General features: G+C 42.7%; 1 protein-coding gene across 3 annotated transcripts in view; it reads left to right on the forward strand.

Moving 5' to 3' along the window:
• heatr1 (HEAT repeat containing 1) overlaps nt 1-23,353 on the forward strand; it is a 57,089-nt gene that overhangs the window by 25,154 nt on the left and 8,582 nt on the right. For 2 of the 3 annotated variants that reach the window (XM_024261532.2, XM_024261531.2), the window contains exons 19-34: nt 1,971-2,119; nt 7,151-7,343; nt 7,432-7,604; nt 8,829-8,987; nt 9,094-9,312; nt 9,387-9,518; nt 19,475-19,578; nt 19,907-20,053; nt 20,129-20,247; nt 20,318-20,439; nt 20,523-20,651; nt 20,730-20,969; nt 21,034-21,175; nt 21,247-21,425; nt 21,500-21,564; nt 21,652-21,775. In XM_024261532.2, coding sequence (XP_024117300.1) covers nt 1,971-2,119; nt 7,151-7,343; nt 7,432-7,604; nt 8,829-8,987; nt 9,094-9,312; nt 9,387-9,518; nt 19,475-19,578; nt 19,907-20,053; nt 20,129-20,247; nt 20,318-20,439; nt 20,523-20,651; nt 20,730-20,969; nt 21,034-21,175; nt 21,247-21,425; nt 21,500-21,564; nt 21,652-21,775 — 2,396 coding nt within the window. The remainder of the gene's footprint in view (nt 1-1,970; nt 2,120-7,150; nt 7,344-7,431; nt 7,605-8,828; nt 8,988-9,093; nt 9,313-9,386; nt 9,519-19,474; nt 19,579-19,906; nt 20,054-20,128; nt 20,248-20,317; nt 20,440-20,522; nt 20,652-20,729; nt 20,970-21,033; nt 21,176-21,246; nt 21,426-21,499; nt 21,565-21,651; nt 21,776-23,353) is intronic. The other variant, XM_024261533.2, reaches the window with a different exon arrangement.

A 23,353-nucleotide genomic window follows, 5' to 3' on the forward strand; every position in this document is an offset into this window, starting at 1 on the left:
GCCGCTGCCGCGGAGCGTCCTTTGTCGTCCTCCTCCAGGGCCGAGGCGGACGGAGCCCCCCCGCCCGGGTCTGCTGCTGCTGCGGCGATGGGTGGGCTCGCTCCCCCGCCGCCCTCTCGGCCTCCCTCGCCCGCGTGCAACCAACCCCCGCGTGGGTCCTCTTTCCAGACGGCCAGCAGGGTCCTCCGGCGCCCCGCGCGGAGGCCACCCCCGCTGGCCTCACGACCCCAGGAGGGAGTAAAAACCCTTTGTGTGCGCTCGGCTGCCGGACGACCGTCCGGCGAACCCACAGCGCCCCCCATGCCCGGCCTGGGGCCTCGGAACCGCAAACCCCCCTCAGCGCGGCGGCCTCACCCTTGCCGTCCGGCGCGCGCCCGCCAGGTGCCCGTACACCCCCCGCGTTCCTCCTCCGGAGGGCCGGGGAGGGCTCAAAGCCTCCCCCTGACCGGGGAGCGCCCCTCTCCTTTATTGAAACGGTAAATTCATGAAGAGAGACCCCCTTCTTCGGCACATTACTGCACCCAAATACCACACTCCTATTCACCATTATCCCGTTCGAATCCCCAAATCCACGGCAGTCCAAATTCTATTATGTTAAGTAATTCCATGCCCAGAAAGTCATCACAACACTAGCGGATCTAGCTGTATGTTCCTGTACTGACGTGACACGACCTATGACCTACTTATCGGTGGCTGCAGAAAATCTGAGCGACCGCGCTATCTTTGAACGCTTGAAGAGAGTGCACGGGGCCGCGGGTGACAAAATAATTATACAGGGGTTCATTTGTGACATAAATACTGATGTTTTATTGCAGTTTAAGAAAAATCACTATTTTCACCGCACAAGGCCTTTAAAAATGGGCACCATCACACTTCTCCTCCATTCCTCAGGCATCTTCTCATCACCTAAGATCCTGTTGAACAACCCGGTCAGAAACTCCACTGCCATCTCTCCTAGACACTTCCATACCTCCACAGGTATATCATCAGGACCAAGAGCCTTTCCACTCTTCATCCTCTTCAAAGCCCCTCTCACTTCACCTTTACTAATCTTTCTTACTTCCTGCTCCACAACCGTCACCTCTTCTACTCTTTGTTCTCTCTCATTCTCTTCATTCATCAACTCTTCAAAGTATTCTTTCCATCTTTCCATTACACCACTGACGCCTTTCACTAGTTCACGTCACTCAGCTTTGGAATGTCTTTGGATTTCCCCATCAACTCTAAAAACAAACAAATCTCCTCTTTGGGCTCCCACACTTAATGAAACACTTGCCCAGAACTTAACTAGCCAACACAAGAGTGGTAAAATAGGACCTGTTATTCCGCATCGGTTTCCTTCAGGAACGTTACAAGTGGATGATTATCAAGGGCCCTTGCTTGTACAAGTTGTAATGGGTCTTAATCCATAATCTAGAGCGCCTTATAGCCTGAAAAAAACGGTGAACTGCTATGAGCCTACCTAATTGTTTTTTTCTCTGAAAATAAACGAAACATTACTTCTCTTATATAAACATACCAAAAAACGAATAAAAGCTTAGAATGCCTTTGTTTTATTCGTATTAAAATGTAAGTTTTCAATGTATGTCTAATGGTGTTTTTTTGTTTTGTTTTTTTGATTTTCTAAGCATTCCATTAGTTAACTGGTTAAGTTTTATAGTTGATCTTGCACAAACATAAAATAAAAGGTTTGCTATTTATTTAAATAAATTGCTGTTTACTAAGGAATTTTACCAAGGCTTTTTTGTTGGGTATTATAAAACTGTGATTTAATAAACCACAACTTTAAAAGATGTAATTCTTCTATTGCTTTTGGTTGAAAATTATTTAGGAAAACGTTTGCCTTTCTCAAAAAAAATATTTTAAACAATGTCAGATTTGGGCATTTTGTGCTACAAGGATCATAAAAATGTGCGCAAGATTCAGGAGGGACTGGGGTGCACTGTAATAAGAATGTGCCCTGTCTGCAGGTGAGGTCTGGTGGAATCCGGAAAAGTTCGATGCAAACACCTGCTGCTACTTGGGATTGATTTGCCGCCTCTTCACCATCATTATCAGTGGGGCTGCTGAGGGGCGAAGAGCTGGTAGTTTCAGAGAGCTGATGAAGCTGCTCATTGAAGTGAGTCACAGCAACACCTGCTTTACTACAAAAATTCCTTGTCTAACAAAATAATGGGCCTAAGGTCTTGAAGGTCTTTTTATTCTGGATTTTAGGCCTCTTCGTCTCCGGGACAATTCCTAAATTAGCGCAGATAATCTTCCTTTAAACCATCAAGATTCCTTCCTCAGACTTACTGTGTGGGCCGTTTTTGTTTCTTCTCCTTTTCTTCTTTCTCTTTGGCCCATGGAAAGTCCTTCTGCATTCACACTAGGGGTGTTGCGGATCACAAAACTCACGGTTCGGATCGTGTCACGGTTTTAGGGTCACGGTTCGGATCACTTTTCGGATCAGTAAAAAGTAAAAAAAAAAACAACAAAAAAAACACCACCAACAACAACAACAACAACAACAACAACATGAAAGCTAAATTAATTTTTGGAAACGTTTCAAATCATATATTCAAAATGAATATAAAGTACTTCCCTTACACAAAAGTTCAAAACTTTTGCTCACTGAGGCCTATTTATTAAAACAAAAAATCTTTAAAGTTTGAACACAAGCAAAATGCTAAAACTTGTAGTTTCTGAATACATACAAATCTACAAAAACAGAGAAAAGAATGCTTAAAAATAGTTTTGAAAATACCAAATCTATCTGGTGTTCACTTGAAATACAAATGTTCTGATCCCACTCGCCAAATGGGGACATTTAAATATTTAAAATAATAATAATTATCTGTAAAACGTGGCACTGTTGCACCCGCTTTTCCTGGTGATCTTTTTGGCTTGCCATAAAATCATGTCCATTACGGATGTATTCTTTGAATCCAGAAATTGAAACGTGTACTGATGCTTTTATTCAGGTCTTAACATTAAATAAACCTGATATCTATCCATCCGCGTCAAGTTGAGTAAAGTTTGTGACGGAAGCTGCAGGGTTTTTCCTGGCTTAAAATAAGGTGGTGGTGTCTCGTGGGGACTTCAGATTTGTATACCTTAACAAGTTTATTTTATTATTATTATTATGTAACTTTATTGAACATTCTTTCAATTTACATATTTTACTATAGATCACCTCATTATAAAACAGAAATGTAACTAACAAGCCTAATTTTGATACACAATAAAACAACAAATTATTCTAGTTTGAAGCTCCATACAAAAGCTTCAGAAGAAACCCTCAAATTCATGGCCCCGCCCCCTTGTCCGTTTACGAGCACTCTCTCCTTTCCGCGCGGCAATAGACAGACTGTCTCCTTTTTTCTTTTTTCACGGAGGTTCTCCTCTAAATCAGGTGTTTAAACTCCTGATTTTAAAGCGTGTCTTCTCTCCCTTAAACTCTGTGGGTCTGACGGTAACAAACAGCTGTGGAAGAATAGTCCAGTCGGACCGAACCATTTTCAATTAAGAGGAAGGGGGGTCCACAGACGATGTTTCCAAAACAAAATATATAATTATTGTTACCTTGACATTAAAATCTAAATATTTGCGAATATATATTGGTTATTGGTTTACTGAAATTATTTTTTCTGTTGTATCATTTTGTCATCATTCGGGTCTCCGTGGACTCTCTCTCAGTCTGGGCTCCTAGAATCAGCCACATCCCCCCTTTTCCAGGAGCTGGTGGCGGCCGACACCAAATTCTCTATGCAGGAAAAACGCTGAAAGCTCCGCCCACACGCAGCGGGAGATTCAGGAACAGACTTTAAGAAATAACCGTGAAGCTGTTACTTCAGCGCTGGTCAAAACAAAGAGGATTTACAGGAATTTGACAGAATTTCATTGATGTGAACGGACAATGATTAAAATTATGAGAGCCCAAGGTGTGTGCGCTCGCTGGGGGTGAGGGTCGGAGTGGTCCGCGGTACACACGTGTCCGAACCGTGTCCCGAACCGTGGCTTCTGATCCGTACGGACCACGGATAATCCGTGATCCGCAACACCCCTAATTCACACTGAATCACACAAGAGTTGATCTGCCTGTGTTGACCTCCATTGAGGTCTCACATTTGACAAACCAAGAAAGCCATCAGAGAAGCCAGCTTTGGATCGTAGTGTGACCAAACCTGGATCTTTATGGGACCAATAGCTTCAGACTATTCAAATCACCTTACTAAAAGCAAAAGTTATAACCAAGAATGTCTCGAACCAAGTGTTGCAAATAACCCCAAAACATTCGATTTTTATGGATTGTGATTTTTGAAATTTAGTTGATAGCATTTCTAAAAGGTCAGATTATCTGAACTTCACAAAAACCTATAGGCCTACAAGTGACTAAATGATAATAGTTTAATCCCCATACACGTTTATTTTTATAATCAAAATAGTATTTTCCTTATATATTTACATACATATTCATAACATAACAAATGTATTTCTCTCTTATTTTAAAATAAAATAAAGTTATTTGACATGAAGCGATATTTGGCATGAAGTGATGCTGTATATGCTCCGTACTAATCATAAAAATTTTATTATCATGTGGACATTAAAGGCGTGTTTGGAAACCTCATAGGTTAAAACTCAACAGTCATCATCCAATCAGTGATGTTGCAGAGATGTCTGGTTTCTCACTCTTGCATTTTGTAACATTTAAATTTTATTTCTGGAATGTATTTTTGTTTTCTGAAAATTTTAATTTTTGTCAAATTGTTTTGTTTTTCTGGAGTTTTGTTTCGATTTCCAAAATGCTCTTTTTTTAATTATGGGATTTGTCTTTTTTATTGTTGTGATCGTTGCCATTTTTTTGCAGCAAAAGTTTCAAGGTGATTTTCACTTGAGGGCTACCGTACTTGGAATTCTCAAAAATGTTGCTAGCAGATGAAGTATGTAAAGGAGATGGTGTTTGTCTCTGACCTCACTGACACATGTCTCTAATGCCTTGTCTTTTAGCTGTAGTTTTTCCTCTAAGGCAGGGGTCTCCAACTAATTTGGCGAGAGGTCCAGTAACTCTGCCAGCTTGGTAGACCGGGGTCCGAACATGCAAAAACATTCAGTCAATATTTCACTTTTCTGTTCTTTTATTTAATTACAACGTGTACTTACATTTGCAAAGAACTCTCAAGTATTTCTCTCATTCCTTTTTGTACAATAATACATACATGTGCATGAATTGTAGAGTAAAAAAAAGATATTGCACATAAACTTGTCTCCTTATAGTGCAATATGTGTGCTCTTTCACAAACTTTAACATTCTGCTGTCTGTCACTTAAAGTACAACAGGTAACAAGAATGTACCACTAAAAGCATTCATAATTAATCCCTCAAATGTTAATTTTCTGTTTGGCAACCTTAAAAGTAGGTTGCAAATAATGCTACATATTAAACATTAAAGTAATAACTTTCCTAAGTGTGAAAACCATTCTAAACATAAAAGTAAACTATAAAACAGACTTACAGAGACGTAGATGGCACTTTGAATGGTGGTGTTGAGCTGGAACTGTATGGAGCTAAATTGGGGCCAATATTATTTGAAACCCAAATTAGACAAATTGAAAGAATATCAGTGTTTGGCCAAAAAGAATTTAAAATGTCCAATTTTTTTTACTTTTCTAAAATAATCTTAATTATTTTCAACTTCAAATTTTCTCTTTTTTAGGCTTAAACTCAGAATTTCAACTCCCAAACTTAATCAGTTTCATTTTTTTCCAGTTTAAACTCTTTTTTTTTTTTAATATAAAAATTATAGTTTCAAAACTTTTGGCCTTGTTGTGGCTAACACAAAGGGCCAATCAAAACTCAATGAGAGGAATAACTTCAGTCCCTGTGTCTTCACTGACTCCTAGAGCCGTGATAATTACGATCAGAAAATGTCTGTATTGTCTGTTCTATCATATTCTGAAGTTGTCCCAAGACGGATGTAAAGAGCAGAGTTTTATCCCGTACAAACCGCATCCAAACTCTGTTCTAGCAGAGTCAGTGAATGCGCCAAGACTGAAGTTACCACACTCATCCATTTGGTTTGGTCCTTCGTGTTAGCCCCACCATAAAGGTGCAAAAAGTTTTGAAACTGAAATTTTCACATTAGAAAACGAACATAAATAAATAAATAGAGTCGAATAAAAAAAAATGGAATTTAAATTTTTAGTTTTGAAACCTTAAAAAAATGAAAATTTTAAGCTGAAAATAGGTTAATTTTAGAATGGAAAGAATTTTCTGACATTCAATTTTTTTTTTTTAGCCAAACATAAATATTTTTTTTAATTTGTCTTATTTGGGTTTCAAATAATATTGGCAGTAGTGTAGCTCCATAGCCCTGCACATCTCTGGAAAGCTTCTTGTTGACGACAGGAGAATCTGTCGGAGCTTTTCTTGAAGCTGCTGTCCCTCTTTTCCTTCTAATATTGTTTCTGTCTTTGCCTCCATACACACTTTAATCATTTCTGAGTGACTTGTTTAGTGCTTGCCCAACATCCACTCGTGCGCTCGTTGTTGTGCTGTTACCGTCTGTGCGTTGTACGCTCGCACTGTACTTTTAGTTCGTATATTTTCCGTGACCACGTCACTCATTCTGTCGGGTAATCTGTGTCAGAAGTTTTGTGTTTTGTCTCATAGCGCCGCTTGATATCAGCGTTCTTAACAAAAGTAGCAGACTCTATGTTTAGAATACAAACCAGCCTGTAGAACTCACTGCTGGTAAATTAAAGCGAAAGCTTCGGTCCATCATCTCCAAAGACACGATTTTCAGTCCACTTTTCTAATTTTAGACAGAGTCATTGTTCACGCACATTCCAGATAACTTTACGTCCCAACTACGGTAGGTCACCGCTCTGAGCTTTTGCCGGTTGAAGGACCCTGGTCTGAACGTAGCTGTCCTCGCGCGCCTGTTCAAAAATCGCCGTGTAAAGACGAATGAAAAATCGTACTTTTTATTAAAAATGCTTGGCGGTCCGGATAAAAGGGTCTCGGGGTCCGGACCCGGACCGCGGTCCGCCAGTTGGGGACCCCTGCTCTAAGGAGTCTGTTGCATTTCAGGCAACAGTCTGTGGTTTTTCCCCTCTTAAACCCTTAAAGAGCAGACTGTCGGCAAACTTTTTTCCTTCTCTTATAGGTCCACTTTAGAGAAGTGGATGTGCTCTTCAGATTCTTGTCGATGCTGTGGGGATACGATAGAAACCATGGAGACCAGCTGGACGTGAAGGTTGGTGCCATCCTGCAGATGCAAGCACTCTACATGGGTGGAATTCTGCTCAGCACCCAACCACCTGCAGTACTGGAGGAGTTGACAAACGTGGACTCTCCTGGTGAGAAAGACGTAAAACAAAGAAGTTTGTTCTCAGCTCTCAGTCCAGATACTTCATCACTTTCTTTCTTGTGTGTGTTCTGGGGCAGTGGTTCCCTCGTTGTTGTGTTGTCTCACCTCTCCCGTCTGTGAAGTCCGGAGGACAGCCCTTGATGCTCTACAGAACCTGTCAAAAGCCAACAACTCTCCATTCCAGCCAATCACAGCAAAGCTCCTGAAGACCTCGGAGGAGATCCTAGCTGATGCCTCCTACCTAAACACAGTGAGCCCTCCTCCTTCCTGCAACTGATCTGAGCTTATTGTGTCAGACCAGGTCCAGACTTGCTCTAGGAGAATTTGAACAAGAATGAAGTATAAAGATTGGATTCACTAGAAATTAGGGATGATCCGATCACGTGATTGATGACTTGATCAAAATCTGACGTTTCAAAGGGGATTGCATTTATTCTTATTATGACCAGCGCTTTCTATTTCAATCTTATTATTATTTTAAATAAATACTCCACTAGAAGTCTGCATGTCATGAAAAAATCAAAAAAGGTTGTTCAGACTCCCGGGATCAATAACTCTTTTACAAACGCTTTATACTGACAGCAGGTGTCTCTGTTAGTTTGTCCTAACACAAACAACCTTTAAAAGCATTTCAATGAGAAAAAGACAGAGTTTCTGTTTCTTTTTAATGTGAAGCTCTTCATGCTGCAGACAGACAGATGGCTACACAGCAGCTGCTAATTGCTACATGCTAGCGCCGTGATTTAACTCCTTAGGACTCGAGCTGTCCTTTGATATACCTGTTTAATTTATCTGGCAGAGAAATGGAAGTTAAGAAAATTAACTACTGTGGTTACAAAACCGAAAATGTAATGTCTTAACAACTAAAAAAAAAAATCACATAATTAAAAAATAAATTAATAAATGAAAACTAATAATGATATTAGCTATTCATGAACACTCATCAAATTCATGCTAAAACAAAGTCATCATTCATTTTAAAGAATTTTAAATGAGGACAGGAATCACATTGGTTAAAAATGTTCAATAGCTCTAAAGATGTTAAAGCTAAAGTCACTAAACTTTCTGTGATTAATTATGACTTGTATAACAAGATAAGTTATTTTTTCCTAGTTTATATCTGCTCTATTTTTACTTGTTTATTAAAGCTACTTCACAGAAGTGTTCTGTTTAAGTTTTTAATGATAAAAGAAGTTTAATGAAATATAAATAATTGACACCACAGATCTGTTTATTTAATTCATGTTTTAAATGTGTTACAAAAGTATCGGATCAGGACTCGTTATCGGCAAATCAACAAAATCGAATGAGTCTGAATCGGATTGGGCCCAAAAAAACCTGATCGGGACATCCCTACTAGAAATGTCAACATTATATCCACCAAGCTTGGTTTTTAAGCACAGTATGAAACTCCTGTGATGAAAGCAGGGCAGGCGGTTGTAAGATTTTTTTCTGTCCTCCTGTTGACCTGCAGGCTCTTGGCGTTCTCTACAAAGAGTGTTTGTCCAGTAAAACTGAGCTGCAACGGCTGGAGTTATCACTGCAGCCGCTGCTGCAGAGCATTCAGACCCCCAGCTGCCCATCATACAGTGCCTCTGCAGTACTGCAAGCTCTGAGCCTCATCAATGGACAGGTGAAATAAGACATGGTCAGGGCCCACTGAACCTCTGGTGGACAGATGGTGGTCAGTATGACAATGCAAACCTTACCTCCCTTTATTTGACCTCTTCATCTCCTAGTCCATCCTGTCCACCCTGCTTCCTGCCCTGGACCGGCTCCTGCAACAGGCTGAACAGGATGGCCCCTACCCATTGCAGACAGAGACCCAGCTGCTGCAGCTAATCCTGAGAAAGTACAATCAGGAGTCTGCCCAACTGTTGGCTCGCAATCCAAAATGCCTGGACTTGTTTACAAAAGCTCTGAGGCACCCTAGCTGCCAGATCACAGCTCTGGAGCAGGTGGGACATATGAAAGTATGGGTCTGTTCTCCTTGTCTTTTACCACCGTTTTCACTCTGTCTGTCTATCTGTAGATCACCAAGCCATTCTTCTCAGCACTCGCAGACACAAGCGTGCAGCAGAAGCTGCTGTCTGAGATGTTCAACCTCCTGCAGGAGAGCTGCAGTCCAATGGTGACCAGCAGCATTGGCAGCGTCTTCAAAGCGGTGAGGACAGACCTGACCCCACTCGCACCCAAGAAGCACCTTATCGCAATAAAAATTACTTATTTGATGCATTAAAGAACTTTTTGAACTTCGTCGTAAATAAAGATGGGCAAATTGAATGTGACATCACCCATAAAAAAACCCTTACCTCTGGCTCCAGCAAAATGAAACCATATCAGTTGCTATTCTTCAGTGATGCAGGTGCTGCCTTTTGGAGCCAGAGGACAGTGATTGGTCTGAGACGGTTTAAGTCACGTTTCTAGAACAACCACTGTCACCAGTTAGGAGTAGGCTTGTTTGGAGTCCACACCCCTTCCATTGAAAGTGGCTCGGAAGAATCTGTCATTCCAACATTTAAGGTGGGGCTAGCCGGCATCACATGCTGTTGCTGAGACATCTGACTGACCAATTTATAACATGAAGAACTTGCAATAAAGAGAAAACATCATGAAGACAAATTATGATTAGCTAGAAGATGTTAGGAAAAATGTATCAGAATTATTGTTATTCTGATAAAAATAATGACTGAATAAAAGCTGTTTATTTCTCTATTAAAGTCTTTATGATTTTGGGTTCTTTGAGTCACCAGATACTTCCTGTTTGGAATGCCAGTGAGACAGGGTCAAGCTGTCCAGTAATTAAATATGCGTTGACGTTTTATTAGAACTGGACACATCATCCCCTCCCTCCTCACGTTCCAAATAGGAAGTACCTGCTGAAATAAACAGTTAATACTCGTCATTCCATTTGTCGTGATATCAGTTGTTGCTCTGGTATCCTTTTTAACATGTTCTTGATAAACCTACGTTTTTCCTCGTTATATTTTTTCTTTATCGTAAGTTATTCAAGTTATAAACTGACCAGTAGGGTTTGGCACCAACGTTCGGTTCCAAGTAGGTACGGTTATAATTTATGTGGTTCTACCGAAACCGAAACAAGCTGCTGAAAACGGTGCCGGATTTCGGTGCTAAGTTTCATTGAAGGTCTATTTGTGTTTGGACATGTCAATCACTTCTACTCTCTTCAGTACTTGAAGTTCTACCCAATCCCTTTGCCTCTCCTTCGCCACTTGTCCCTTTCGGGGTCATGGGGGTGCCAGAGCCTAACTCGACTACTGAAGGCAAAGGTACACTCTGGACAAGTCTGTCTCAGGGCCTCAATCACACACCCATTCACACTCACATTCACATTCACACCTAGAGGCAATTTAGAGTCACAAATGAACCTATCGAGCATGTTTTTTAATGGTGGGAGGAAGCCGGAGTACGGTGAGATGTCGCCCTTGATGTGCTACTTCTTCATGATACTTGTGGACCAGCAATGTAGCAACATGGGATTTTTGGATTATAATTGAATGCCTTTCGTCATAAGATAATTCTGCTCAGGATAGTCTGCCACTTACCCTTAGCAAGCTATCTTGGTCGAGAAATGGAACCAGTTTTGGAGGGAACTTTTCTTTGGAAGTTGGCTTCCTTTTGAGAGACATTGGATCTCCTCTTTGAAGTTGTCATACTGAACAGCTTTGATGATTGCCGTGGTTGCCTGTGCAGGCACACCTTGAGTAGTGTTGACTTGGTTCTTGGTGATCTTTCTAACTCTTTTGATTAAAGCTGAGAGCGCTCGAGTTAATGACTTCCATGTTGAGAACCTTTGAAACCTTTTGGATAGGAGTAAGCCTTCAGAAACTTTAGTACTTAGCCTTGTAACCTCAGGACGTATTTCCGGATTGAGATCACAATGTAGCAGACTGTAGGACGTGACTTGGCTTGATGTTTCTTTTTGGGGCTCTGAAAGAAACTTTGGCCCTGTAAGCCAGTTGGTACTGTTGAGAATTGCTGCAGATGTTGGTCTTGTTCCGTGGTCAGCAGAGTTGTCTTCACTCATTACACAACGCTACTGATCAGGTTGAGAGGACTATCAGATTCGGGTGATTGTGTTAGACATAAAATCTGCGAGCAGTGTTGTTGATGTAACCCAACACAATTTTACTGTCTGTGTAGAAAGTGACTGAACGCAACTCTAGCTTCATCTCGTCTGTGATGAAGTCGGACAGTTCAACTGCGAAAACAGCAGCACAAAGTTCGAGTCTGGGTATTGTGTGGGCTGGACGTGGAGCTAACTTCGATTTACCCATGACGAATCCTACATGGATTTCTCCTGTCTTTGAAACAGTCTTCACGTAAGCCACAGCAGAAATGGCAACGATTGAGGCATCTGAAAAACACAAAAATTCCTGCTTTGCGTTTTGGAAAAAGAAACTGGGACATAAGGTCTTTTGATTTGCAACTTCTCCACTGTTCTTGCTTTGATGTTGAAAGTGGAACATCCCAGTCATATTGTTCGACAGACAGCTCCCTCATCAGATGTCTTCCTCCAATGATAACTGGTGCAACAAATCCCCGGGGGTCGAACAAACTATTTACAGTCGAAAAAATTCCTCTTTTCGTCAAAGGCTTTTCCTCCTGCAACACACAAAAGGTGAAACTGTCTGTCTCAAGGTGAGGCCAAGACTCCTCTGAACAGGCAGTGGCTCTGCTCCTAAGTCCAGATCTTTCAAGGCTGTGGCTCTGTCTTCTGTGGGAAACATCTGCATGACTTTGTTTCGGTTAGATGCTATTTTATGGAGACGTATATTTGACTCTGTGAGTATCCTTTGTGAAGCTTGCAAGGTGTTGGTTGCTTCTGTTTCGTTGGGAAATGATGCAAGTCCGTCATCCACATAAAGTTGTGCATAATAAAATCTTGTGCTTCGACAGTGGGTGCAGAGGCTTCCAGAGCAGCACTAGGCAAACAGTAAAGGTTCAAGGTTCAAGGTCTTTTATTTGCCATGTATGCAACAACGTACATTGAAGCATATTGGAATTGGTGTGCTGAGCTCTCAGAGTCACTGTTGGATTGAAGACTAGAGTACAAGATTAAATAGTTTAGAGATTACGAAATATTTACATCAATAGGATGAAAAAAAATATTACAAAGAGTATAAAAATAGAATGATAAAAGTACAAAAAAAGAGCCATTTGAAGAGTCTAAAACAGGGGTCTCAAACTCGCGGCCCGCGGGCCATCTGCGGCCCGCCGGATGATGATTTGCGGCCCCCGTCTTCATATGAAAGATTACTGTCAGTGCGGCCCGCAAGGCTGATATGAATGACAGTTGTTGTGTGCAGAGCTGAACGAACCAATCACAGTGAGGTATACGGCTCTGGAGGCGGGACATCAGCGGGCTGTCCAGTACCTCCTCATTCATTCATTCATTCCTCCAGTCAGCTGTGAGGAGGAGGAGCCATGAAGCTGCTGGAAGTGCTTTCACACTGAACATGATTCCTGTGCCCCGCCCCTCTTTCACCGCGTGAGAAATTCACAGCCTGTCGCTCGTCAAAAAGCGAGTTTCTGACGCCGCGCCGGGTGTTGGAGGAGCTGAATGTCTCACTTAAAATGAATGGAAGGCGTTTTATTTATGTCAAAACTCCAGCAGATATAAGAATTCTCCGCGCACGCATCAAACATTCCACGCAGACAAATCCGACTCTCGCGAGCGCTCTTTCCTTTTCCATGAGAGAGAGAGAGCAGAATCTTCAAAGGTGCTTCCACAACGGCCGCGTGTGGTGCGTTCAAGGACGCGGTCTGCGCGGGTTTATGAACGCACGCTCAGCAGGTGGTATCCACACTGGAGCAGCGCGGTCACGCACGCAGTAGCAGAGAGGAGATTATTCTTCTATTGTATTTTTACCGTTCATTAGCGCTCCTCTGTCATCTACAACAGGGAGAATCTCGGAGCAAAAAATAAAGACTGTGGAAACCCCCGAAATGTTGCTCCATATTTTCTCTTGTCACAACTCTGTCCTTTTAAATGTCTGTCTTGGTGTCATATTAACCCGACCGGACACAAACCGCAATGATTCATTTCTCTTTGATCATGTTCAGCACTTCAGTGCTATGAAGCAGAGGCCACACACGCAGCTCCCAAATCAGAGCTCCTGATTGGTCAGAGCTCTGTGCTGCTGCGACTGTGCGTGGAAATGTTGAACCGGACTGAAGATTCAGTGTGCGTTCAGTGCATGCCCGATTTGTGCGTAGAGCTCATTGACTGTAAAAATAATTATTATTCTTATTTACAGTCAATGGTAGAGCTCGAGACCCGACTTAAAAACTTGCGTAGCAACGCGCGGTTACATGCGCTCCAGATGTGGAGGCCAGGAATGCTGGTGTACGCGCGTTTACATTGACCTTTCAGTGAGCGCGCTGATCTCAGCTCAGAAATGAAGGAGATTCTGTAAATAAAGACATTTGAAATTGAATAAAATAGTTTTCTCTGGTCCAGTGTTTCTCAATTTAGAAGAACTTATTCTTTCACCACCACCCCCCCCTCCACACACACACACACAACTTTCTGCTGCAAATCTCATTAGTATCGATGAATTTGCTCAAGTTAAACTTATATCTCCTCAAAACATCAAGATATTGTACTTTTACTATCATTAAAGAAAAATAAATAAAAAAACTTCGAAATAATCTGTTTTATTAATTTTTCCTCTTTCTTTTTTTTTTAGAATCCTTCCAAATCTTTCAGATAAAGTGAATTGAATTCTGTCTTTTCTCACAGATTTTGTTCTTTTTCATTGGTTCAATGTAAACAGCGGCTCTTTCTGCTCCCAAATGCATTTTGAGATTTTTTTTGCTATATATAATTAATTATCAACTACTACATAGAATTATGCACAATATCCATAACTAATGTAAACATGTTTTTATTCATATTCCCTCCAGGGGGGCGCGCCCCACCACTTGAGAAACACTGCTCTAGTCAGTCAGTCAATATGTGGTTTCTTCAGTCGTCTGTATCTGCTGTATGATCATCATTATCATTTTGTTTATTCATTAATGATTTTTTTAAATTCATTTAAAAAAATAATAATTTTTAATAAAGATGTTTGAGAACATTGCAATGTTTTATCAGTGATTTTCTTGTGAAAATCCTGATGCGGCCCAGCCTCACCCAGACTCCGCCTCCAGTGGCCCCCGGCTGAATTGAGTTTGAGACCCCTGGTCTAAAATATTGCACATTGACCAATTCGAGAAGGCACATTTCACATAAATGTCTTAGTGAGGTAAATGTAATCGCTGATTGTCTCCGTGTATTCATGAAGGTTGTTAGTAGCCTCTTTGAAGGTGCTCCAGTCTGTGGCCTCGAAGCAGCCCTGCAGAGTGGCCTGTGAGCTATCAGACCAGCTGCTAATGGTTCTGACTGAAACTGGTTTTGAGTTCAGTCTTTTGTTGTAAACCGGTTTGAGCAGAATTGCTAAGTGGTCAGACTTTCCAAAGTGGGGTTGTGGCTCAGCAGAAAAGGCGTTTTTAACGTTACTGTAGCAGTGGTCCAATATTTTATTTCCCAGTGTGGGAAAGTTCACAAATTGGTGCATTTTTGGCATGGTTTCCCTGACGTTGCAGTGGTTGAAATCTCCAGCGATGATAAAAGCTGCATCAGGATACGTGTTTTCATGTGCACTAATCATGTCATGTAGCTCCCCCAGTGCAGCCTCCTTTTTAGCAGAGGGGGGATGTACACAACACTCACAATGATGCACTGCAGTTCTCTGGGTAAATAAAATGGCCTCAGCTTTAAAGTGATGTATTCCAAGTTCTCGGAGCATGACTTTGAGATGATCCTACAGTCAGTACACCAGGATTGTTTCATGAAGGCGGCCGTTCCTCCTCCACAAGTCTTCCCGCTCTCCTCTGCACGTCGGTCCGCTCTGAAGACCGTGTAGCCATCAAATGCGACCGCCTCGTCGGGTGTCCTCTCCCCCAGCCATGTTTCACAGAAGCACAGAATGGAACAATCTCGCATGTCCCTTTGCGTGGAAATCCGGGCTTGAATCTCGTCCATTTTATTTTCCAGTGACTGGACGTTAGCAGACAGTACGATCGGGAGAGCTAGCCTTCCGTTTCTAGCTAGGCGCCGCAGCCTTCGGGCCGCTCCTCCCCGCCTGCTGCGTCTCCGCGTTGGCCTGTTGTTATTCCGAGAGCCCCGTGTCGGAGGCCGGCCCAGCGGCCGTTCCACGTTGCCTTTAAGCTCCGGGAAGGCTTCCAGCACATCTGGGTCGAGGACTCCATAGTGACTGCTTTTCCTCAGTTTTACCAGGATCGTTCGATCGTAAGTGAATTTTTCATCCAGAGCCATTTAACTCAGGATAAGATATAAGGAAAAGAGAAAAGAGAAAAGTAAACAAAAGTAGAACAAAGAAGTGCACTCCGAGAGCTCCGCGACGTCGCCCTCCGGGGAGCGCCGTCTCAGCCAGCAACCGCTGGTGACGGACTGTTGCCGAACACGTGAACTGTCATTCTAAACTCTCTTACTGGATCTTCAACTCATTGTTCTCGTACCAGAGAAATCTCAGAAAGTTTCTGTGCTTTTCACAAACCGAAAAGCAGTAAAACATTTGTTGCACATCCGCTGTAACTGCAACTGGCTCTCTACGAAACCGTGTGAGAACTCCCAAAAGAGAGTTATTTAAATCTGGTCCACTCAGAAGCACATCATTAAGAGAGATCCCTTCATGTTTAGCACTAGAATCAAACTCGACTCTTATCTGATCTGGCTTCTGCGGGTGGTAAACACCAAACATTGGCAAATACCAGGACTCCTCTCCATTCATTAAATGTGGAGTTGGTTCTGCTTGTTTCTGATCAAACATTTTTGAAATAAAGTCAAAAAACTGCTCTCTCATCTGTGTTCTTTTGTTTAACGTGCGACACAGGGATGAGAGACGATTCAAAGTCTGAGACTGATTGTTGGGAAGACGTCTCCTTGTTGACCTGAATGGTAGAGGAGCGACCCGTGTGTTGCTAACATCTTTGTAAACTTGCTGATTCATTACTCTTAGAAAATCTTTGTCTATTGACAACCCTGACTTGTCATCAGTCTGTCTTCTCTGAAACACTTTATCACCCAAACCGCTTGTCGCTTTGCCGTGCTGTTTCTCATCTAACTCAAGCCCAAACTTGGTCTATGACAACTGAACCTCTCCCTAACTTGAATGTTCTTTGTGCATGCACATGAGGGAGGACGACGCCCATTTAGTAGTATGCTTGTCTTGTACACACTCATGCTAGCTGACTTATGGGCCTCGCCCAAACACACTTCCCGAACGATGACCCAGCCAAGATCAAGGCGTTGAGCATATGGATCATTGTGGTTTCCATTGTGTTGCTCCCTTTGTGAACACAAAGAATGTCTCGACCGAGGAATAACAGAATGTCAGCATTGGGATCAAGTTCTGGAATTTTTTCCCACAATGGGTCTGAGGTGTGGAAAATGAGAAGTGACTTCTGGTGAGGGAATCTCTGTTTTATCATCGGGCAACATGTCACACACTCAATGAGAGTGGGAAGAGAAAAACGTGCACTGCCATCAGCTGATTCAATTACAAAGTTGCTTGCTCGTCTCCCTGATATTTCCATAGAACCGGAGCATGTTTTTAACTTGTATGGTTCTGAATGCCCATCGATGTTGAAAAGATCAAAGAAGTCTGACTTAGCCAATGAACGATTACTCTGTTCATCCAATATGGCGTACATTTTAACTGCATGTTCCTATTGGTTCGCAGGATAAACTTTAACCAAAACAACTTTGGAACAAGATCTTGGAATCTGGGAGCCTCCGCATATTTCTATGCACTTTGATATGACAACAGGAGAATATGTTCGATTGATCTCCTCGCTATGATCTCCAGTGACAGCAGTGCTCTTTATTTCGGCATTGGGTGTAACGCTGTTAGATGAGTTTTGCTGCCACACTCAAAACATTGCACATCATTTTTGCAATCTTTGGCTATATGGTTGGCAGAAGAACAACACTTGAAGCAAATGTGTTTGTCTTTCAGCAGGGCTTTTCTCTCTTCAATGCTTTTACTTCTAAAGAGACGACATTTTCTCAGTGGGTGTGGTTTTAAGTGAAGCGGACATTGTTTTTCAGGGTCTGTGATGATTTTGTCTGAACCGCTGTTGTGGGTGGTTTCTGTTATGTTTGAAATCTCGGTTTTTCTTACCGAAACTGATGGTCAGTGTGGCTGCTTTCCCATCCTTTTGTTCGTCGTGTTTGTGGGTGTCGCTCCAGTGATACACGTAAAACTTGGGTCGTTGCGGGTTCTGAAGCTAACAAAAAATGAAAATGGGGGATAGGTGAAACCACTGTCTCTTTTGAATTTGGGAGCAACACTCACCCATTTTTCTTGGAGGTTATAAAGAAGCTTCGCTATCAGAAGATTGATCCCATGAGCAGTGTCAAGATGTGCTAAGCCGGGAAGAAGATGATTTAGTTTTGCTGCTTGAAGTTCCAAAACAAGATCTCCAAATTCTGTCAAACGTTGATTTTTGACTGTACCAAAACTAAAACCGCAGCGCTCCTGCTCCACCTAGTGGTCAAACAATAAAACAACTCAGACTAGAGGACAGAACAGTACACATGAATGATACAGTAAAAAAGATAAAATACTAATAGCAGACAAAAACTCAAAGGTTGGGGGAAGGTAAAATAAAATAGAAATATCAGCTAAAAGCTTTACTAAAAAGAAACGTCTTCAGTTGGCTTTTAAAACACTCAACAGAGCCAATCTGACGCAGTGACAATGCAAGAGCGTTCCAGAGTTTGGGGGCAACTGTCTGAAAGGCAAGATCACCTCTAGTTTTAAAAACAGTTTTTGGAACGGTTAAAAGGTTCAGGGCTTCAGATCGCAAGGATCGAGTAGGAGTATAGGGCTGTAGAAGGTCAGAAAGGTAGCTTGGGGTCTGTCCATGCGAAATTCTAAAAACAAAAGTTAAAATCCTAAAATCTATTCCAAACTAATAGGAAGCCAATGTAACGATGAAAGGAGAGGGGTGACGTGTGTGTGTTTATTGGCTCCTGATAAAAGTCTTGCAGCAGAATTCTAAACCATTTGGACACGTTTCACAGATTGTTTGTTAAAACAGGTAAAAAGGGAATTGAAGTAATCTAAGCGTGATGACACAGACTGCAGTGAAATTATGCTGGATAAAAACTCACCTAAAAACACTCGTGCTGGCCCAGGAGGACAATAAACTAAAATGAGATAAAACAGCGGGTTGGATCCAACCTTAGTGATTTGCAGTTCGAAGGAGCTGAAGCAGTCCAGTCTCAAATTCCTGCAGGGAAGCATGTCTTGGTGCCAAACCACGACAGAGCAGTCAGGGCGGCACAGCTCATTCATATGGATGTGGACAGTCTCCTGCTGCCAAGTCTCTGTAAGGCACAGAAAGTCCAGGTGCTCCGATGAGATGGAATTGTTCAGGTAAAAAGTTTTGTTTGCAACGGACCGAGCATTCAGTAGCCCGACGCGGAGCGGACCAATGGAGTCTCCTGCTGGTCTGGGTCGATGAGTACGCACGCAAGTTTCCTGATGCAGAGGCCGCAGGTTTCAGAGATTCACCCCTCTCTGGTGGGGTTCATACTTCATTCATACTTGGTGATGGTAAACTCCCGATGTAGCCACAACTGCCCTGAGGCAGGCTGACAGAGGCGTGGGTGCCAGTACACGTCTATGGCCCCTCTGAACATCACCGGGACATTCGTACATTCACACACCAGTGAAGCCACACTGGAGGCAGGGAGGGGGAAGTGTCTTGCAATAGTTGGCTGGAGGGAGCGGGAATTGAACCGCTCATCCTTTGATCACTGACCGACCTGCTCAACCACCTGAGCCTCTGTCACCCCCACACAGTGATAGACAACTTCTTTACTTCCAACAAGTGTTGCTGTTTGTTTATTAAGCAAACTTCAACAGAAGCTTTTCTAAGATCTATTATAGTTCTTTTATTCTGAAAAATGTACAATGTGCTGTCAAATGTCTTCTAAATAGTCCTCCTCCAATGTGATATAATTATTTTTTTGTTTCTTGAAAGTTTTTGGACATTTTAGTAATGAAACCTTCTTTCCTTCAGATTTCTGTAGATGCTCAGCTCCTGGCCAATGAGCTTGCTCCCACAGAAAAGCCCAGGGTGGTTGTCACAGTCCAGCAAACCCGACGAACCAAAGCCTCCCAGAGGTACTGACCATTGTCTTCCATTCATCAAATGTCTGCTTTGCACATGTGATATTTCTGAATTGTTCAGGATCTTTCTCTGAAGATGAAACTCACAACAGGAAAAACTTATCCCTTAATGTTATGTCAAATCATTTTGTTTTCAGTGGCACTTTTAAGATGTTACCCACAAAGCTCAAGTGACCACATCTGCTTTTTGGCTTTTACCTTTAAGATGTTACTCTTCAGTTAGATGTCCTCTTAGGTGCAAACTCTGGGTTATGCTCATGTATGGCTGAAGGCTCAACACGGAACAGCCATTTCTTCAGCTAAAGTGTAGTTTTCTGGTTAGAAAACCTCAGGACAACACTGCCGAGGGGCATGAGGGGTGCACTGTGTCGTGGCAAAAGGTGACACTCATCCTGGAGCTGCTGCAGCATAAGAAGAAGCTGAAGAGGGCCCAGATGTTGGTGCCCGTTCTGTTCTCTTTGCTCTCCAGGTATCTTCAGAACAGATTAATATCTCTGCATGCTCTGCAGAATCTGGCCATATTTTACATTCTTTTTTCTCTTAGGAGTTTGGAGCCCCAAGCAGGCAACCATGGGAACATGGAATATACCAAGCAGTTGCTCCTTAGTTGTCTGCTTAACATCTGCCTCAAGATGGTGCCAGAGTCTGCAGGAGTAACTCCAGGTGAGTCTGCAGGTGTATCTCCAGGTGGGTCTGTAAATGACTCAATGACTCAATCCATTTCACTGCGCAGTCATGCTAGATGAAGATAAGTTCAGTGTGGAGCTAGTAGTCCATTGCATCCGGGTGTCAGAGATGCCCCAGACTCATCATCAGGCCCTGCTGCTGCTCAGCACCGTCGCCACCATCTTCCCTGTAAGGCTCCTTCTCTTTCATCTGCAAATAACTGGAATTGTTTGTAGCAACTAAGAACATCCCTCCTTTGTCTGCTCTTCCAGGAGAAGGTCCTACACAACATCATGCCAATCTTTACCTTCATGGGAGCCAGTGTGATGCGCTTGGATGATGCCTACAGCTTCTGTGTCATTGACAAAACGGTGCAGATGGTGGTTCCAGCACTTATCAGGGTGAGACATGCGGAACGACTCCACCTGGATCTACAGGAATTGATTGCCTCATGTTTTTGTGTTTTCTTTGAACTTTAGGCCTGCAGGCTTCCTGACGGCTCCTCCTCCCCCCACTTGGTTGGTGTTGTGACAAAGATCATGCACGTGTTTGTGGATGCATTGCCTCATGTTCCGGAGCACCGGCGGCTGCCACTTCTCACCCAGTTGGTGACCACGCTTGGCCCCTCCCACTTCTTATGGGTGCTGCTGATGCTGCTGCTGAAGCTGCATGCCACACACAGTGCTGCTAAGCAATCCCTTCCCAGTGCCAGTGAGAGAGTAAGTGTAAAAGATGTGTTTCTCTGTGTATCCTTGTGCAGTACTGACGCTCTTTCCTTTTTAGGATGCGACTCTGGAGCGAGATGTGGATTTCTGGATTTTGCTGTGCTGTCAGTTTAAAGTTAGCGACCAGCTGATCTCACTCATCAATGCCCTGAAGTTCCTGCTGCAGTTACCCGATGACAAGAACGGCGGTGAAACTACCGGTAGCCTTCCTTTTGATAGAAATATAATTTTTTGACAAGCAATCTTCATCTTACCAGTTTCTCATATACAGCAGCCTTGAAGAGAGCCGTCATTCGTAGGGAAGCCAAAAAGGAAGTGGAGAAGGAAGAAAAGTTGGAGGAACTGGTCTTCAATGTGGAGGCTCACAGCAGCAAAGAGCTACGTCATTTCAAGTTTGTGTCGGTCTCCTTCATGGCTCAGCTGCTCAGCTCCAGCAGCTTCATCCAGAAGGTTAGAGATGAACATTTTTAAAAGTCTTAAAGTGTTTGAAACTTGGTTTGGGAGGATGTTGTTGTGTGTCCCAGGTTGCAGACCACATAGATGAAGGTGAAGATGACAGCCAAACACATTTGCAGCAGCTGCAGCAGCAGTGAGTCCTAGAGCCCTATCAGCAGAACCATGGCTGTGAACCTATTGTAAATGTTCTGTGTGTGTCTACCTGTCCATGTGTGTGCAGGCTCCTGGAGGAAAACCTATGTTACATCAATAGTGTGGCTCGTTGTGTTGAGGAGAATGCTGATAAACACACTGCCAAATTTTGGAGAGTACTTCTTAACAAAACATACGAGGTTCTGGATAAGGTATGTGTCTGTATGTTGTGGCATCATAGTTTCCACAAACATACTCATGGATCTTGCTGCCAAGAGAAAACACAAAAACTTTATATCCAGCTTTAGTCTTTAGCGAAAAAGAAAATTTTTGTGTAAGATTTCAGACATATAAGTTTTCTATACAAAAGCTTTTGGTTAATATTTTAACAAAACCCTCAAACTCATCTCAACTCCAGAACCACAATCGAGTCCCCGCCCCCCTGCACGCGGCTGTTACGAGCAGTCTAAGGCCGGATCTAGGCATGGGCAAGGTGGGACAATGCCCCCCCAAATTTCAGGACTGCTTTCCCAAACGTGACGCCATGCAAACAATAAAAACAGAGTGCTCTCTGCTCTCTTTGGCTCCCATTCAAAGTAGTTGCTAGTGCTGATTGGTAGATCCAAAGGAGGGTGTGGCCTCTCGCTTTCCTCGGGTCCTCCTCTCTCACTCCGTCGCTCACGCGCACACAGGCTCAGCGGCAGAGACACGCGGTTCTTTGCAGCGGAGCTGGGCAGAACTGTTTAGAAGTTTTTATCTGCCGTTTGTCGCTGAAATGGCTCGATTACCAAAAAAAAATAACTCTTTCTTGTCCTCATCTGTTGCTCTCTTTGTTGTAATGTGGAGGAAAAAGCGAGAAACGAGTTGACAAAGCGCAGGTTTCTGGTTGTTAAAGCTAGCGCTGTTTGTAGCAGCTAAGCTAACAGTACCAGAGCATTAGCTGTGTTTGAGATGCCTCGCCTGTGACGCCTCGGTGAGAGCAGGCGGCTGCAGGCATGGAAAGGCCCCTGAGATGAAGCCGGACAGTGGGAAGTTGGGGTTGTCTTTCATATTCCATTGAATTTTAATTTCTCTCACCAGTGAATGTACTGGTAGAAGGATGCTGAATCTAGAGCTGCCAGGAAAGAGGTCTAGAGGAAGACCAAAGAGGAGGTTTATGGATGCAGTGAATGAAGACATGAAGGTGGCTGGTGTTAGAGTGGAGGATGCTGAAGACAGGCTTAGATGGAGGAAACTGATTCGCTGTGGCGACCCCTGAAGGGAAAAGCCGAAAGGAAAAGAAGAAGTCACCTCCTTGGTATAAACTTTAATATTATGTTGTTTATAATATTTTTTTAAACATTTGTCTGTGGACAACAGACATAAAATAGCTGCTGGGTTAATTTAATGTCCACTGTCCTGGATAAATAAATAAAATTGAAATTCTTGTTAATTTTTAAAGGCAACAATAACACATATTATTTGAAATCTTGTTAATTTCTACATCAGTGATTTACTACTATGTAGCCTATTACTAAAACACAAACTCATATCTGTAAAGAAAATACATTATGAAATTTAAAGAGTTAATAATAATAATAATAATTCATTTTATTTGAAGCGCCTTTCCGGGCTCCCAAGGACAGTTATCATGATATTGTTGATTAATATTTATAGTGTATTGAGTAATTTAATGAAAATAACAAGAAAGTGGGGATGGCCAGGTGCTCTCCCCCTGAGTACATTCCATCACCATCCACCTCAGTGAAACATAAACACTCACCTGAGCACAGGTGTCAGCTCACCTTAGC

Source organism: Oryzias melastigma, unplaced genomic scaffold (assembly GCF_002922805.2).
Source record: "Oryzias melastigma strain HK-1 unplaced genomic scaffold, ASM292280v2 sc00221, whole genome shotgun sequence".
In the NCBI taxonomy this organism is placed as follows: Eukaryota; Metazoa; Chordata; class Actinopteri; order Beloniformes; family Adrianichthyidae; genus Oryzias; species Oryzias melastigma.